Raw genomic sequence first — 19709 nt, forward strand, 5'->3', positions numbered from 1 at the left:
TTGTGATATAGAAAGTGTCTGCAGGTAAAGGGAGTTGTTTTCGAAGACACACATTAAAAATGGCAATATATTTCTTCTTTGGAATTAAATGCTTGTCTGTCTTTTGCGTTTTTGAAAACATTTCCCAAGAGGGTTTTTAAACAAGAGTGTCAAAGAGAAAGACATTGATTTATACCAGCAGAAGTACAAGCCTAAGATTGTGAAACGGTACAACAAAGTTTTGTGTCTTGAAAAATTATGGAAGCAAGTATATATAGGAGACAACGTATTACGGTCATTGACAGCAGTAGGAATAGGTGCAATTTTAGAACAGATTAAAAGCCTGACTTTATAACTAATTTTAAATCTTTTTCTCTATTTATTCATTTTTGAAGGTTATGAGGATTATGAGCACATGTGCAGCTCTGCATAGCTGTCCACTTGGAGATGACGGTGGCTCCTTAGAGAATATACACAAACTCCTGGTTAACCATCAGCATAGTGCTCCTTTTATCCAAAAGATTTGATCACTGTTTTTCACCAGCTCTCCGATTTTGTTCCATCATGTCGTCTCTACCAGCCTAAACCATTTCCTAAAATGGTCCTTTTGCTGTTCCTTGCAATCCTGTTATTGAAGGAAGATGTCTGTGGGAACTTTGGGCTTTTGGTTTCTGCACAGGCCAATGAGAGAAGGGTGGTTGCACACATGCCTGGTGATATTATCATTGGAGCTCTATTCTCTGTCCACCATCAACCAACAGTTGACAAGGTTCATGAGAGGAAATGTGGAGAAGTAAGAGAGCAATATGGCATTCAGAGAGTGGAGGCAATGCTACATACCCTTGACAGAATTAATTTGGATCCCACACTGTTGCCAAACATAACACTGGGATGTGAAATAAGGGACTCCTGCTGGCATTCTGCTGTGGCTCTGGAGCAGAGCATTGAGTTTATAAGAGACTCTCTTATTTCATCAGAAGAAGAAGAGGGAATGGTGAAATGTGTGGATGGATCTTCATCGTCTTTCCGCTCCAAGAAACCCATTGTTGGTGTCATTGGACCTGGCTCTAGCTCAGTTGCTATCCAGGTCCAGAACTTGTTGCAGCTTTTCAATATACCTCAGATTGCTTATTCTGCCACAAGCATGGACCTTAGTGACAAAACTCTGTTCAAGTATTTTATGAGAGTTGTGCCATCTGATGCACAGCAAGCACGGGCTATGGTGGACATTGTCAAGCGCTATAACTGGACCTATGTTTCTGCCGTACATACTGAAGGTAAGAGGCTATTTTTTCTGTATAAGAATACCTTCGAACTACTTTGATGTGGTCAAATAGATCGATGATGGCAGTTTGATGTTGTTGGGTTTTTGCCAGTCGATTGTCAACAGTATAAAATTTGACTTTAGTTAATAATTTCACATTCCCTATGGGGCTGAAGTAGCATTGTGTTAATAATGGTTGAAAACAAACCTTGAAATAAAGGATCGCGTGTTCTCTAGGGCCACTTGTTGCTGAAAGTGCTTACTCTAGATTCTTCTAAGTTACTTTAATTTAATTTAGTTGACATTTATTTATTTTTCTTAATCTACCAGTCAATGTATTTACGTAGAATAATCATTTTGACTATATTGGTATCAATGGCTAATGAGAAAGCGTCTGGTCTTCCTGGCGCAGAAGAGAGCTAAACCATAATTTGAAACGGTAGCTGAATCAGAATGTGTTCCTCTCTAATATCTGAGTCACAGAGGCATGAATACTAGAAAACAGGTAGTTCTTGTTAATATTTGAATGCAGGTTGTCCCAGCTCCTGGAGGCCTAAACTATTTCTGTCCTTTTTATAAAGAACATGCAGTGTCGCAGCCACTTCTTGCTCTGCATCTGGCCATTGGTTTCGGGAGTGAGCAATGGAAGTCTCCTTGAACCTTCTTTACACACTTACGTTGCACAAGGTGTCCAGAAAATCAGAACTGTGCAATAAATTGCTTTCTTCTTTTTATTAATTTGAGTTAGAGCTTAAGCTTTTTACCCGGTGTTGAGAAGAGTATGTGATTAAAGAGAAATGCTATGGAAGAGCTTACCTGATTTCGTTATTCGTTGTATTGGCAGAGTTGAGTGGGTTCATCTTGCTATAAGCGACTAGAATTTCATACTGCTTTAAGAGCAGGTTTCACCAGGCCCTGTCTAATGACAGCACAATTTAATGAGTTTTCTGGAATTAGGTTCTGTGATGAATTTTTGGATCTCACTGGGTTGCGTCTGTTCAAATGGACAATCTCAGAATGGAAGGCTCAGAATATGATCTGGGAATGAAAAACGTTGTTAAGAGACTGAGTGGTGATGACGGCATTTCTGAACAGCAGCAGATGCTGTTGGCTTTATTACAACCAATAGAAAGTAGATTGTCCTTCCCACGCACTGAGTATGCTTCTCTGGCAGCCTTCATAGTATTCAAAGCCCTTTTTGGGGTGATGATAGTCCAATGCTAGTATTTAGAGACCTTCATCCTCCTACAGATATGTAGAGAGCTCATTCTGCAGTATATATAAAAAAAAGTTAGAACTTACATGCAGATTGTTGCAATCATGTTTCCATTACAATAACAAGAGCTGGTAAATAACTGCAGCTTCTTTTGTATAGGGATGCATGAATATATTAACAGTTTAATATAACAGTGTAAAAATCACCCTACGTCACATCATGTAGTGAAGGTACTCTGTGCCAGCTGATGTCTTTGGCATGGCTTGGTGTGCAGCCTTCGTTTTGCAAATATTTGCGAATAACATCATGGTCAAAAATAATGCCACTCATGCATCACATTAGCATAAGATTTTATATCCTGGCTGCTTTTGATGGCTTGTCTAAGTTTTGCTATAAACAACTTTTACACCTCTGTTTATAGAGAGGGGATGCTTATATATTCAGTGCAGGAATTTGCAAGCTTATATTAAGGTCTGATTCTGCACAGAGTAAGAATACTTACTATTAGCACTTCCCGTGGATACTCTGGAGCAGATGGTAACATATGGCATGTTAATCTTACGGCAGAGGAACTTTGTACTGTGCATTGGAAAGAAGGGAATAGTGACACAAGGGTTGAAGCTAGAGGTAGCTGCTACAGGCAAGACAAGAGCAGAAAATGATAGAGGAGCTGAGCATGAAGAAGGAGAAATGATGAATGATATATCTAGTACAACATGCGCCTACTTCTGCTGGTATTAAAGTGGACAAGATAAGTGGTATGTTGTTAATACATAGCATGTTTACAGCAGCATAACTCTGGACTTGAGTGAACGAACATTAAACTTGGGTTCTGGGAATCTTATGATCCCATCATCTATTTGCACTGCTCTGGTCATAAAGATGAATATGGTCTCCAGTTAGTTAAACAACATCACACAAATATTTTCTGACAATAGAACAGGTGGTATTTATAATGGGATAGGCAAATACAAACTCGTCAAGGTATTTCTTTGAAATGTGACAATGTCTGATGTTCTGGGAACTTTCCAAAGACTATGGCAGAAGTTATCCTTTCCAGGAACAGAAAGGTTTTTTTTAAAAACACTATAAAATGCTCCAATAGATGAATGTTAAAGTAAAGGAATTGAGTAAACAAGTAAAAGAGATATTCTTTATTTATATAATTTTAATTTTTATAATTAGTTTTCATTTTAATATAGCATCTGTTTACTTGTAAACATTCTGAATATGCCCCTATACTCAGTGTACTATATTTGTAGGTATTATTTCAAAATAAGGAAAAAAATTGTTGAATCCTACTCCTTGCAATTTTTATTGACTTGGAGTCTTTCCCACCCATTGAGAGAGTACTCTTTTTCAGAGCCTCCAGTAATTCTGGTCATCTGCATTCATTATCTTTAGTTAATATTCATGCATTTGCTAGAGTCTTCTGAAATAGGACCTTTGGTTTCTGGAAAGGATTTCCAAGGAGAGGGAGGGTCATCTCTTTCAAAGCTAGACTGAGAGAAAAGAAGAAGCAAAAAAAGCTTGATTATTTCCTTGTTATGGTAGTTACATCAGCAGATAAGTTATAGGTCTGTTTTGGCCTAGTATAAGAAAAGCCTGAGATAAGGCAGTAGCTTCATAGTAAAAAACTTCCTGTTTGAATTTTTCCTTCTGCACTTACTAATCATCTATGTCTGCAGTGGATTAATATTTTGAGAGGTTGATCTGAAGTTTTGTTGTTAAATACTTATTCAAGACCTCCAAATTTAAAATATGCAAAAATTTTGAGAAGTTCTTGTAAGCTTTGCTCCTTTGACATTTAGCATCATGGTTTAAATCTAGGTGATGCCTCCAGATCTGCAAGTAGCCACTAAGAGTAATTTTTTTCCTAAGAATTGGAAGGTAGCGAGTAATATTGCTGGTGGAGCTCTTGAAATTTTAAGGAGGAAGTTCCTGCAACCCAGTTAATGGGAAATATGAGTAACAAATGAAGGGTATTTCTTATAAAGCAACGGTCAGCTTCACTTACTGCAGGGTATTTTACATATGCCAATCAGAAATCTTTGCAGTCTTAGATAGTCTTAGGTTGCAACTTCCCTTGCTCATCTCTGACAGGAGTGACATGTGCCACTGGCGTCATTATCTTCCTCCACTCTCCAAATCTTCCTTGAATTGTGGGACTCTATTCTGAACTAATCTGGCTTTAAAGTAAAACTTTTATGTCCACCATCAGGGTACTTTTTTAAAAAGTCTCATCACTTCTGGAATCTAGGTCATACAATGGCCCCATGAACAGAGACGTTAACATTGTAGGTAGGAGTGAGAAGGCAAAGAGGGAAAATGTGATGGGAAACTCTTTGTACTAAGGACCTGTCACTTGAAGCCTGAAGCAAGTGCCTTCAACTTTATGGATTACTACAACAGGCATGAAGGGCGTGCTGGAGACCATTTTATTTGAAGTTTGAGTGCTGATCTAATTCTTTCAGTTGGTCTTGCAGATGCTTTTTTCCACCACTGTGATAGGAACAGAGCTTAAACAAACTTTCCTTAAACTCAAACCAACTTTCAGTTCTTAAACCAACTCTTCAGACAGACAGCAGATCAGTAATGCAGACAGGAACTCTGTCTGTGCTTCTCTTTCAGGTGAAGTAGTTCAGCAGACAGAAGCCCTCCAGTTTAGTCCCTCCATTTCTCAAAGCGCTTTAGGGGTCTTTTTTAGCTCATGTAGTTGTCCATCCCTGGGGAAACTAAGGCATAGAAAAGGGCCTAGAGAGGAAAATTCATTCCTGTGTCTGGATTCTGAATGGTGGTGGCTGCATGGAGATGGTCCATGCTGCTCAAGCATCCCTGGAGGTTTTTTTTTGACCTTTTCTTGCTTAACCACTTGGCACCACAACTAACAGGAAATGGTCGGGGAAACTGGGGAGAAGCTGGCTGTCTGCCCCAAGAGACAAAGAACTGTCTGTTTACTTCATTTTCCATATGAAAGCATTCCCTGGTCTTTTTGAAAGATGAGGGAAATATATATACAATTTTCTCTTCTTCTGTCATTGCAGTTTGAAGGCCTTATTGAAAGCCTATTTGAAGTCAATACTCCCCCGTTGACTAGGCTGACATTTGGATCAGGCCTTCCTAGTCAGAAACAAGGTCAATCCCTGAGAGTCTGTGCTTAAAATTTGCCTGGAGCTAAATGAGTTAATAATTTGAAAGGCAATTTTCATTGCCATTGGAAACCATTTATTTTGCCGCACTGAATGGAGTGAAGAGGTGATCTATGCTGGAAAAATAGAACTGCAGAGGGGTACGATTAGAAACACAATAGGCAAAATTTATTGGGGGGGGGCGTGTCGTGGTTCAGCCCAGCTGACAACTAAGCACCATGAAGCTGCTGGATCAGTCTCTTCCCCTGGCAGGATGAAGAGGAGAAAATATAACAAAAGGCTCAAGGGTCAAGAAAAAGATAGAGGGGGATCACTCACCAATGGTCATTGGCAAAACAGACTCAACTTGGGGAAAAACCAATTTCATTTGTTACCGATCAAATCAGAGAAGAATAATGAGAAACAAAGTCAGATCTTAAAAGCACCTTCTCCCCACTCCTCCCTTCTTCCCTGCTCTACCTCCTTTCCCCACATTGGCACAGGGAGACCGGAGAATGAGGGTTGCGGTCAGTTTGTCACACATTATTTCTGCTGCTCCTTCCTCCTCAGAGGGAGGACTTCTTACGTGCTTCCCCTGCTCCAGCATGGAGTCCCTTCTAACGAAAGACAGTTCTCCACAGATTTCTGCCATGTGAGTCCTTTCCCATGGGCTGCAGTTCTTCACAAACTGCTCCAGTGAGGTCTCTCCCATGGGGTGCAGTCCTTCACCAACATCCTGCTCCAGCATGGGCTTTCCCACAGGGTCACAGCCTTCTTCAGGCACAGTCACTGACTCGTGTGGGGTCCTCCAAGGGCTGCGGGTAGATCTCTGCCCCACTGTTAACCTCCATGGGCTGAACAGGGGCCACCTGCTATCGCAGCATGGGCTGCAGGGGAATCTCTGCTCTGGCACACCTCTTCCCCCTTCATCTTCACTGACCTTGGCATCTGCATAGTTGTTTCTCTCACATCCCACTCCACTTGGAGCCAGGGAAGCTTCTAGCATCTTCTCACAGGAATCACTCCCGTAGCCCCTCCCCTGCTACCAAAACCTTGCCACACAAATCTAACACAACGCGGCAAGGGGTAAATGTCACTCCGTTATGTACAAGCAATGATTTACTTTTGAACACAGTGTTAAGAAAGAAGCCACTTTGTTAACATTTTCTTAGACATCTCTGCAGGTAAACATGGGATCAAACTCTTCCTCAAAGTCCTCTCTGTTTAATATCACTTTCCTCCATTTAAATTTATTATAAGTGACTATAAAGAGGTGATTCACGTTCATTTTCTTAGGATGTACAGAGGCAAGCATAACAAAACCAGAACTTTCTTTTTTTTCCTGTAGATAAGAGTTATTTCACACATTTCCTTTCATATCTGTTCAAATGTGTCTGGTTACAGGACTATTTTTGTCTACATTCTTTGCTACCAAGCAAAGAGCAAAATGAAAATTAGTCATAGTCTGTGAGAATAAGATGAAGAAATGAACGAAGGAGTTGCAACAAGTTGACCTTAAACCTGCAGCTTGGAACAAATTGTGCTTATATGACATTGTGGAAATTTTCTTTCAAACTCTAGACTTTTCTCCTTTAGATATAAAAACTACATAATGCCCAGAAATTTAATTTTCTTTTCACAAAATAATATGATTTAAAACTAGATACATTTTCTTTTAAGCATAGGTGGCATTTTTTCATGCTTTATATGGAGAAAAAAACACAAATAAATAATGTACTAAAAAAGGTTATTGGTAGTCCAAGAAATTATTTATAATTTCAAAGGAAATTTATTTCTAAACATCTGTTTCTGTAAATTGAAGTATGTCCTGCTTGAAGACTGGAGAATGCGCTATTTCAACATTTTATTTTTGCCCTTTGGTAAAATAGTTGCATAAGTTTTTTTTCATTTTTGAAATTACTTTTATTTTTTGAGACTTTTAAACATAAATTTTGAGACCAGGATGATCACAATTTTACATGCTCTCCATCACATTAATCTTGTAGCAAAAAAAAAATAAATTCTTACAGAATCATAGAATGGTTAGGGTTGGAAGGAACCTCAAAGATCATCTAGTTCCAACCCCCCTACCATCTACTATGCCAGGTTGCCCAAAGCCTCATCCAACCTGGCCTTGAACACTTCCAGGGATGGGTCATCCACAGCTCCTCTGGGCAACCTGTTCCAGTGCCTCGCCACCCTCTGAGTGAAAAATTTCTTCCTTATATTTAATCTAAATCTCCCCTCTTTCAGTTTAAAGTCATTGCCCCTTGTCCTATCACTACATGCCCTTGTAAAAAGTCCCTCTCCAGCTTTCCTGTAGGCCCCCTTTAAGTACTGGAAGGCTGCAATAAGATCACCCCAGAGCCTTCTCTTATCCAGGCTGAACAGCCCCTGCTCTCTCAGCCTGTCTTCATAGGAGAGGTGTTCCAGCCCTTGGATCATCTCATGGCCCTCCTCTAGACCCACTCCAGCAGCTCCATGTCCTTCTTGTGTTGGGGACTCCAGAGTTGAATGCAGTATTCCAGGTGGGGTCTCACGAGAGCAGAGTAGAGGGGCAGAATCACCTCCCTTGACATGCTGGCCACGCTGCTTTGGATGCAGCCCAGGATACGATTGGCTTTCTGGGCTGCCAGCGCACATTGCCGACTCATGTTGAGCTTCTCATCCACCAGCACTCCCAAGTCCTTTTCCTCAGAGCTGCTCTCAATCCATTCTCCGCCCAGCCTGTACTTGTGCTTGGGATTGCCCTAACCCATATGCAGGACCTTGCACTTGGCCTTGTTGAACTTTGTTAGGTTCGCACAGGCCTGCCTCTCCAGCCTGTCAAGGTCCCTCTGGATGGCATCCCTTCCCTCCGGCGTGTCCACAACACCACACAACTTGGTGTTGTCAGCAAAATTGCTGAGGGTGCACTTGATCCCACTGTCCATGTCGTCAACAAAGATGTTATCCAAAAGAAAATATGAGAAAAGGGAAACCCAGTTCCAGTCCTATCCTGTTGAGGTGTTTGTTCATTTTATTGAATGTTGACATCTGTAACAAAGGTGATGCTTTTTTTTTCCCGAATTTCAAATATTTATCCTAACATCACAATTGTGAAACATGAGCAAATGCTATAAATCAGCTGAGAACATTGAGATAGCAAACTGAAGTATCATCAAGTTAACGCATACTTTGTTCTGCAGTGATGGACTAACTGGGCAGCACTTTAACATCACTGGCAGACTGCTCAAGCAAACATATCCACTGTGAAGTACCTTGATTGACAGAAAAATACAAAATGAGGGGTATACTCTGGAGCCTAATGAGGATGAAGATTGTTAGAGGAAATACTAAAAAAAAGGGAAGATGAGCAACGAAATGTACTATTTTAAAGTTTTTAACAAAAGGTTTTGAAAGGAATAATATATGGTAGACTTAGGTAAAACCAGGACATTGAGATCTTCAAAATGTCACTTTGCTGCTTTTGTTTAGGGGCTAAGTGTTTGAATGTCACTTTTTCCCTCGTTTAGACTCCATAGCTACTCAATGAAAGTTGCAGTGTCATGAAACTTTCCTTCATTGAGAAAAGAAAGTGGGAGTTCAGCATCTTCCAGTTTATCTTAAATTTGTCTTTTGGCTTGAGTCTGGAAATGGCACAGTTCTTTTCCCCACTCCCACAACGCACATCTTCAATCAGGGAGGGATCTATCAAGTTGATAAGATTTGGAAATCTTTCAGGAAACAAAATTTCTCTGCTCAATGCCTGATGGGTGAGATCAGTTTTATGAAAGATGGCCCTTCTGATATATCTTATCAGACCACCATTGGTAGTGACAGTGGTTAACTTTCTTACTGTTGATATTTTGTCTTTGAAATGAACAAATACATGTTACAGACCTGGCTGAAAAACAAATATTCCATAGAATTTTTTAAAAAAAGTATTTTTCACCCCAAGTCAGAATCGAAAGACAAATAACAATATTTTTTAATGAATTAAAGCTGTAATAAAATTCAGAAGTCAGTCAAAATAAACTGCTTGTCTTGTGATTATATTAAAATAGTTAATAAAAAGTAACTTTAAAAGTCAAATGGAAACTTCATTTAAAAACATGTCAGCTTTTAAATTTTTTGCACAAATATTAATGTTCTTTGACACTTTTGATAAAAGATGTTTTCCTCAGGGAAGAGCTGGAAAGTTCTCTCCATCCCATTTTATTTGGCATGGCTTCTCTACCTGCAATCCTGTGTACAAAAATAAAGATTTTTGGATACATTGACATCTCTTTAATCCAATAGTTAAACAGGGGCTGATGAACCAGGTCTTATTATTCATTATTTGTGATGATTTCTAGTATTTCTGCATCTGTTGTATTACTTTTCTTTCTTATTGTTGAAACCATAGATTTTTCTTTTTCCATACATATTACCTAGTGACAGGAAATTGAAGTAATGCATTTGTGAAGTTCTAATTTTTCCCAGATTTAAAGGTCAAAAGTGCAGTTAGTACACTTTGATACGAGAAAAAAGAAAACTCAACATTTTTTCACATTCCTTCATATAGACTTTGTAATAGAGAATTCAGGGGAGATCATGGGCCTGTTGTGATAGGAGCCAGGAAGAAAGAGAGAGAGACAGAATAAGGATCCCCAACATCACTGAAAGGACTAGGATGAGAACTCACTTTTCCAGAGTGCTAGTTTAAGATCCTAGGTATGAAAAGACTTTACCAGACACCAGAATTAAATTCCTATCTAAACAAGTAAAAGGAAGATGTCCTGCACTTATCAGTATCTTTATACATCAAAACCATATTGTAGGTAGCTTAATAGTGTAAAAGTTAAAACAATGTTGTTTTCAAATCAGAAAGTTCCTGTATAGTTAAGGAGCAATTAAGGTGGCCTCGGCTGGCTCATATTCAGCTGGCTGTCAACCAACATCTCTTGGTCTTTTTCTGCCGGGCAGCTTTCCAGACACTCTTCCCCAAGCCTGTAGCATTGCATGAGGCTGTTGTGACCCACATGCAAGACTCAGCACTTGGCCTTGATGAATTCATACATGAAAAACCACTTCCCGTATTTACAAGAGCTAACTTGTGATTTCTCTGAAAGCTAAGAAAAGCAAAAGGTCTGCATGATTCTTGAATCATGTAGGAGACAGTGATCTTGGGGGTGAATCAAAAATTATAGACTTTGCTTTAATTTAATTTGGAAACCACTAGACAATGAAAAATATTGCACTCATTTTACTAAAATCCGATTTCAGGTTCCTGATGATGTACCTGCTGTAATGCAGAGTATTATGCATAAATACATTGTATGTGTATACATTAGAGAAGCGATTGGGAAGGTTATTAACAGAACAGTTGCCATCTACCTTGGTAACTGAAGTTTGAGACAAGCCCATTCATAAATCGCAGTCTCGTCTTTAAGCTAGTGTAATTTAACTCATCATTCTAAATCGGCTGACTGGAGAAAACCACATTTAAGATTTCCTCTAATTGAGAGGTTTCGTGGTGGTTTTTTTTTTTTTTTTTTTTTTTTCTGGAAGCATCTGGCTGCATTTATGGTTGGCCAGATACATGATCCAGGTGATATATGTGGAAACCTCCATATAAAATCAAGTACATTGTCAAAGGGCAGACAACTTAACGTATGGGGAATGGCTATTGCTAGAAGTGCAATAGGTACTAGACAAGTTGGAAAGATAATAACTTAGGTGGCTGGTAAACCAGCTTGCTGAATGAATCCCATTGTCAAAATCTAACCTAACTGCTGAGAATAGCAGAAAGATGAGGAAAATTATCTGTTCCTCAGTCTATTGTGATCAACTCAAATGCTTCTTATATGTCCTTACCTAGGGTATAAATTTTTATTTTTTTTTACCTTTTCTTCCTCAGATAGTTTTCTTCTAACTTCCTAGATGATGTTATAGGCCTTAGGAGGAAGATAAATAGAGGTTCTGCCAAAAGAAAGGTGTAAAACTGTAGTGAGAGAGCTATGATGAAGATGTAGGATATAGGAAATTACTTTACTTCAGTCCTAATTTTTTTGTGAGCAAGATAGTTTCAGCAGGTGAACCAGTTGTCCAACATCCCTATTTTGGAGTGCATAAAGCTTTAGGAATGTATATATAAACTACAGTTGATCTACCATGGCAGAGTCACAGAACATGTTCACGTTTCCCTGATTTGAAATTACAGAGTTCTGTTCTCCATATTTAACTTTGCTATGTAAGACAGGTAATAAAATGACAACTAGTTATTGGTAGTTATTACTTAGGCTAAAACATATTGTTTATGAAGATACACAGTGTCTTCACTTAAGGACTTCATTTAAGACAGAGTTGATTTAGCCTTTTGGTAGTCAGTTCAGACTATGAGTTATCCTTTCTTCAAATGAAATGACTGTCTGTTGCTCCAACATGTAGCCCCTTTATCTTGGCATGTTCTCAGAGCTTCTCTTCCCACACATTGTTCTAATCTTCCTTTTGGCTAAACCAAAGAGCTTTAGTTCTCCTGTCACTTCTGTAAAGTAGGTTTTCCAGACACTAACTTATTCTTATAGATCTTGTATAAATCTTTCCAGTTTTGTCAAATTCTTTTACAAGAGCATGTAACCTTCCCCCGCCCACCCCCCCCCCCTCCATTTTAGGGGTATTGGTACTCCGTTTACTTCTTCAACTTGCAGTCCGGTAGGAAATTGTTTTTCATAGATCAGTGTACAAGCTACTGTTCCTTACCTTCTTAGCAAAGTGATATGGTGGTAGTCTATAAACAGGTACTGTTTATTTTTCCCTTTTACAGTTATCTGCCTTTATCTTGTCATATCTCATCTTCTGCCCATCTGGCTTACTATCTCACCTTCCTCAATGTTTGGTCTCCTCCATTGGTTAGATTTAACCTTTTTTTTCCTCTTATCCCTCCCTGGTCAAAATAAGGTTATAAAACAATTTCGGGTAGATAATTGCATGAATAAGATAGGATGCATTGATTTGAAAATTTCTAAAACTTTTAGTTTATGTGATCATGGCTATCAACCCGTGTAGACTGAGCACTTGTTGAAATAAAGGCCAACAAAGTTGCACACTATTTTTAAAGTTCTTTCACCTGGAGAAGCCAGACTTAGTCCAGATGTCTTCTAAAGTTCAGGATTTAAAGTCTAGATTCTGATTAAAAAAATATGATTTTAACTAGATATATTATTCAGCAATTCTACATTTATTTTGTCTTAAAGCCTTGTGTATCACAGTTGTTCAATTTTCAGATTTGGCATTCAGTGAAAAACAGGACATTGTTTTCATTTGCCTTGAAGGCGAAAAATAAGCTGAAATTATTCCTCTATTTCACCTTCATCATTTTTAACAATCTTCATATCCAACTTCATTTTCAATTACATTGGAAAATGATTTTGGCCAAAGTATCTGTTGCAGTTAAAGAGCCCAAAATCGTGTCCCATCCACCTTCTCTCCACCAGGTTGCCAGTCTTTGTAAGCAAGATGAGTGAGCAGTCATGGAGCACACTGACTTGCTCTTCAGGGTGTTTCCTGGATTGCAGAAAGTATTGTAGATGGCTGTGATCTCAGAATTGTGCTGAACAGGTTGTATAGATGCATTCTGACAGAAAGTGAGTGAAATTATATTTAGGCATGGAAGAGGAACAAAAGGAAAAGGAATTCTATACCTCTGTTGATGGAGGAGAAGCAGTGAGGTTCAGCTCCTTTAGCATTTCCATGCTGGCTTTGCAATTCAGAGAAGAATGTTATCGTAGGTTTCCAAAGAAGTCCAGGGAGGAAAATTAGTAAAAATATGCAGATGCTGCTCATTTGGTTTTATGAGTAGAACAGAACTTAAGGTTGCATCTGATAGGTAAGCAGTTCTTCCTTTTCTTTGCATCTTTACCACAGAAAAATACAAGATTCAAATCCTTTTCGCATTAACAGAAGCTTTCAAAAAGATGAGGATGCATGACCAAGATGATAATACGAGAGAGTTTATTTTATCTTTTCAGTATAAGCTTCTCATATGTTTTCAGTCATGGTTATATATATAAAGGGCTTCTTTGTTTTTTTCCTCCCAACAGCACTGTGAGATGTGAAGTTACCTTGCTCCTTTTCATGCATATGCAAAAAGACAAGCAATTTGTCTGACCTATTTCTTTCCCTAAAGGGAAAGTATGAGACTAGCTCAAATTTAACAGGTGTAAAAAGTTGTATCAGATGCTCTCTTTCTCTGACTTGCTTCTCTCCCTTGAAAGTCCACTGTATGGGGTATTTAGATACTCAACTTCTTTTTTGGCACCTCCGTGCCTACTGAAAAGAATAGAATATGTAGATGCTCTATGTCTTACTGAATATGGGGCTGAAGGTGTTTTTCACTCAGATAGAAATTCTATGGAAGGATTTTATTTTTTTTCCCCTAAATCCAAAGACAGTTATGCAAAAGCAAAATATGAGCATGCCAATGATACGCTCAAAATGAAGCATCTGGTACTGAACACGTTTGGAGAGCTTCATCTTACAGATTTTGTACAAAAGTCAGATTTATGCAATGACTGGGACAAGCTGGGAGTGTAGTTCCTCTGGTAAGGTACGTAAGATTCAACCAAGGACTATAAGCTTCATAGTTATAGGAACATTCTGCTATAGAGTTTTCTTGAAAAAGCGAAGGTTACTTGACCTGTGGACTTATCAATTTCTGTTTTCCTCCATCATTTCCTATTTGGCTATTTCTTCAATCGTGTGACCTTCCTGGCCCTCCCTCCCTCTCTGGCCTCTCGCCTGTTAACTAGAACTGTCTGAATCATCCAGGCTGACATAGTCCTTTTCTTTCCCTGCTCCCAAGCTGATTTTATTACAGCTCTATGCATTATTCATGTCTATTCAACCAGCAGTTTATGCAGACAGATTCTGCTGTGCGAGCTGTCCACAGACTGTTCAGGCAGGGCTAGACAGTGTCTTTAGGCACCACCCTGTGGGAGGAGAGACATGTAAATGGTGCTGAGCCAGGAGGTAAGGTGCTGAGAAGCCTCTCAATCATGCGTGGTTGCTTACGACTCTGTCAGGCCAATGCTGAAGCCACTCCATTTGTATGTGATGGCATGTGCGTCACACTAAGCTGCGCTATGAGAGGGAAGACTATCGCGTCCTCAACTCTGTGCTGTGGATCTGCCTTTGCTTTTTGGTTAGTTTATGTCTTTGTGAGCTGGAAACAAAGTACTGTCTTTTGTTCCAGTCCCATTCAAATGCTCTGGTCAGGAGTGGTAGTCAAGTTAAATCACCTGAACTAGGAAGTTTGGCCTGAGAATATTGGGTATGGAGAACCGGACAGTGCAGTGGCTACTAGGACAGGAAGTTTGGGATGGTTTATGTGGAAGTGAGAGACCCAGTTCTGTGCTCTCCTGGACTACTTATGTGGCTCTGATAATATTGTAGAGATCGTGCCAATGCCTTATGATGGAGAGACTGGTTCTGATGCACAAAGACTGCCTTAGTCTATATCACTACAGTACTGTGCTCAAGCTAATCAGTCCATTAGGAAGTATGGCATGGGACATGAAACTGTGGAGCTGAAGATCTCAGCTAGTAGCTCAGCACAACTGGCTAGATCAGAGCTACACGGGGTGTGCTTGCAGTCCCTTCTGTAGCCTGCTGTGGACATGCCTCCAGCCATCTGCAAGGGGCCTTGCTTAATGATTTTATAATAGTTTGGCATTTTGTAGGCTGAGAATTGGCACACATGGGTGTCTTAGAAGCATTTGCTCCAAACACCCACATTTCAAATGTGTGATGGAAGTGCTGTGAGGACCACTGCTTTGGAGAGTAAGGGACACTCAGACACTACCGGTGATGTAGGGCAGAGAAGCTCATGGACATGTAGTTTGTTGTACATGTTGTTACCAACCACACATAGACTTGTGCTCTTCAACAAGGTACTCTGAAACATTGAGAAAAGGTACCTTGATTGACAGACCTCCCCTAGGAAGGCAGAAAGACAGAGGACTTTGGAAGCCTGGAAAACTGAAAGCTTGAAGGCTGATTCCTCTTTCTCTTTTACACGCAAGCTTTTAACTGATTTTGTTTTTTCTACTCTTGAACAGTTGGCAGAGTGGGTGTTACATCCAACACCTCTGTGTGACAAATCTCAGCCTACAAAATACTGACACGTTACATTTCATTAACCATATGGGACCTAATTATGCTGCCAGTTAAAATACAGGTGCAAGTCCCAAAGGATCCATTTCCTTTATGTGCATGGGCCCTATAGAATCTTACAGCGCTTTTGCCTACAGAAATCAGGGAGTTCCTTTGACATTTGCAACACACATGGCTTCATCAACATGTGCAAAGCCTAAGCTTTAATATATAACCGAAATAAAAGGTGAGATTTTACTCACAAGATGAAAAGTTTTTTTTTTGGGGGGAGAGGAGGTGTCAGTATGTGTGTGCAGAATAAATGAAAAAATTGTTGAGGTCTTCCCAGAGAGTAGCATTTCAGCATTTTACAGTCACATCCATAAAGAAAACTGGCCAAAGGTAACCAGAGTCCTTAAAACCGTGGAGTGTTGCCATCCTCTGTCTACAGACAATCTGGAACAAAGCGGCCCGGATTTGGCAGTGCTCTCCCTGCCCTGTCTGTCTCGCTGGGATGTCGGTTCAAAGACATGAGCGCTACATAACGCCACTAGCAGCAATTTCATCATGGATTATTTTATCAGGTGGATTGTGAAAGCACAGGAGTGAACTCTGTGCAGATCGGATATGAATGCCAAGAGGACTCTTGGCAATAGGGGAGGAAGCAGAATATCGAAGGTCTAGGTGAAGGAGAAAGATGAGAATACAGGCTTAAGAGAAACAAAGGGAAGAAATAGCAACGGTGCTTAAGATGAACTGTGTCATCGATACAATTTCTATATCCGGGTATTTAATACGTCCTAGATCCTATTCAGAACATGCCATCTACAGGCCCTGAAACGCTTCACAAATCAGACACAATTTTACTACTAGGGAACCCAAGGACTGAAAGCTGTCATGCTGTGCTGGAGGTCAACCATGGCACCTATCTTGGTTCCCAGACCTCTAGTCTTGTACTAGGCTGTCTTTCATGGTTGATGGTCAAAATCTGTTACCATAGGGGAAGTGCCATGCTGGGTCCTTCCCTCGTTATTTATGTAAATTCAGTGGGGAGCACAAAGCCTGAAGTTATTCTTCAGATCAGAAGTGAGAATGCAACGAGATGCTCTCAAGGGACTAAATATTTCTACAGACATAGTTAAATTTCAAGCAAAAGCAAACTATGGAATACAGCAATAACTCAAAACTGTGCTTGCATTTATAAGCAGTTGATTTGTCCTAAATATGTCAAGTAGAAATGACTGAATTTTGCTTCAAAAAAAACGGCTCTTCAAATCAATCATGTAAATAACTTCTCATAAGCTGATGGTTTCTCTCTGGCTAGATAAATATGTCATTTTGATATGATCATGGTACAGGCACTACTAGCTTCATTACATAAGCAAGAAATGAGTAATTACTTCACAATTTTGTAGGGGAGTTAGTAAAAAAATCATAACTAGAGCTATGACAATATTTGAGAGGGTTTTGTAAGTGTTCTCTGCATTAGTGTGAAAAATACTTTTATAGCATTTTCCTTCATTTTTCTCTGTAGAAAATAGATAAACCTTTTATAGGAGAAGGAGAAGATTTGGTTTTTGTTTTTTTTTTAAATGAAAAATGCTTTTCAGTATGGGCAGAATGGGAGTTTGTGTATTGTCATTTTCTGTCAGTGGAATATGCTATAGTCTTATCACCTACAAACCACACCTCCAGACAGTTATGGGTTGGAGTTCATATGCCCAATGGCTGGTTTTGCTGTCCTCTAAAAATAGAAATGGTGACATTTGTGGTGAAACTATTTTGTTAATCTGCACGGGTGTGTGACAAGATGCTCTGACTTCAAAGATCAGCATTTTGCCTGGCATGTAAAATTTACTGACTAAATAATAAGACTGATTGCTTTGTGTTTAAATATAATCTAAAAAGTATTCAGGGCAATATTCTAAGTAATTATATATCTGAGGGAGTTGGTCAGACTGAATATCATCTATTTATAGGCTTTGCTTGAAATGTTTTTGTCTATAAAATTCTGCAATATTCTAAATTACATGGTGATGTTTTTGACTCAGTATAATCTTTGCAACTGAAAAGTCTTGACAAAGTTACGAAGTGGCACTTTCTGGTAAGAAGGATTTTGAAGTAAGCGAGCATATTTGCTGCCTTCTTTCCAATCACACATCATTTTAAGGTTATGATTTGTTTACAAATTAGTAAATGATTACCGATTACTTACAAACAACATATTAGTTAGGTGCCTAACTTTTCTTATAGAAAGTCAGTACTGAAACATCCAGTCTTGCAGTTGAGCAATCTCCTGAGTTATATAGGAATTCAGGATAAATCAGTTATAGAAAAAGCACCCTCTACTTATCCTGTTTCTTGGTCTGAGCTACATAGCCTTGACTCAATGCTGTGCTTGCATGGCATCCTGTCATGTACTTCAGCACCATTAAGCATACGCATATGTTGCCAGTTTGTTCAACAAGAACATGACGGTTTCTCCAACAAGCCAAGAACTAATTTTTTGTTTTCCTACCACTCTGTTTTTCTTTGTGTATCACTGTGATTCTATCGTCTATTTATTTGCACTGAAAGTTTTTCCTTTCTCTTGTTATGCATTTGAATAACATCTAGCATGGAGGTATTCTCACCTTAGCTGGTGCCCATATATGTCATTATATGTTATTTATAAAAAAAAATTTCCATTCCCAAATAATATCACATGCAATCTTGACTTGCTTTACTGTTAGTATCCGAGTCCTTTTCTTTCATCAACTGTTTTATTTCTTTAGTCCAGAGAGTGCAATGGAATTGGACAGAGATGACGATTTCAATCCATCAATATTCTGCAGGGTTCTGGTTCCGCAAGCGCTCTGAACCTTTTTTGCTATTTCTACTCCATATAGTTCAACTGACTAAAAAGCAGCAAATTAAAAAGTATCCTTTGCTGATAGACAACAGACTTTTGAATGCATGTTTCTCAAGTTTTTAGTATTATCTGCTAGAACAAGAACGATTATAATGAAGGAATTGCCTGCTTGCCTTAATTACATGTTTCATCAAGGACTCTTACTGTGTGTGGCAATCGAGTTTATTCATTTTCTTCCTTGCAGTACTTTTCTCTGAGAAAAGCCCCTTGACTCTTTGGTCTTGACTGCAACAGAAACAGCTATGTTACTATAAATTCTGTAAAACCAGTGCCTCGGAAGAAATCTGCTGTTGGAGATCACTGATGACTAACAAAATTCTAGTTCTACGTATTTATATATTTGATATGAAAAATGGTACTCGTAATATGCTGATAGCTCAAAATTTTATCTGAAAATTATAAACACCCATGGAACTTTAGACACTATTCCAGTTCTGGTGTCAAGACCTTATATATCTCATATTTCTAAGAGTAATTCTAGTCTTTTTGAAATAGATTAATGTGAAGCTGTTTGGGACAGGGAATTGAATGTCTCTGGGCACATGTGCATCACTACATAAAAAAGACCAAAGACTGAGCTTCAACATTGCACTTTCTAAATGTTAGTTCACACCCTGCTTCTCTTCTGGATCACTGCAATGATCCTTACACAAGGTAAATCCAATATGAGGGCTGGATCAAAGCAGATCTGCAGACTCATCTGTGTAACTTGTCCTTGTCCTGTCCCTTGTCATGCAGAAGCCCGTGTGTGAACATGAAGAGACAGCATCTTCCTTGTGAGCTCTACAGTAGTAAATGTCATACAATTCTGAATTTTAAGTTGCTCTACCTGAAGAATCTTAATTTTCTTGTTCTTGAAAAGTTGGTACAATCTGATCATACCAGACCTGCCTGTTTTGAATACTTCATGATTCATACTGTCTCCAACCGTGCCTGAGAATTATTCGAGATGGTTCTATTTGATCCGGGCAAAAATGATTCCAGGGACTATTACAGAAATTTAATGCCATAGAGAATCATATTTCAGTACTAGGGAATGTTCTCTGTTGCTGCTTTAATATACTATTTCAAATGTTACCTTTGTTTCCTGATAAATAT

The 19709-nt window shown here is 39.0% G+C and overlaps 1 protein-coding gene across 3 annotated transcripts in view; it reads left to right on the plus strand.

Annotated features, from left to right (window-relative positions):
* Positions 1-577: 577 nt before the first annotated feature.
* Positions 578-19709, plus strand: part of GRM5 (glutamate metabotropic receptor 5) — a 297088-nt gene continuing 277956 nt past the window's right edge. For all 3 annotated transcript variants that reach the window (XM_086614295.1, XM_086614303.1, XM_086614312.1), the window contains exon 1: positions 578-1256. In XM_086614295.1, coding sequence (XP_086470421.1) covers positions 578-1256 — 679 coding nt within the window. The remainder of the gene's footprint in view (positions 1257-19709) is intronic.

Source organism: Tauraco erythrolophus, chromosome 1 (assembly GCF_009769465.1).
Source record: "Tauraco erythrolophus isolate bTauEry1 chromosome 1, bTauEry1.pri, whole genome shotgun sequence".
Lineage (NCBI taxonomy): Eukaryota > Metazoa > Chordata > Aves > Musophagiformes > Musophagidae > Tauraco > Tauraco erythrolophus.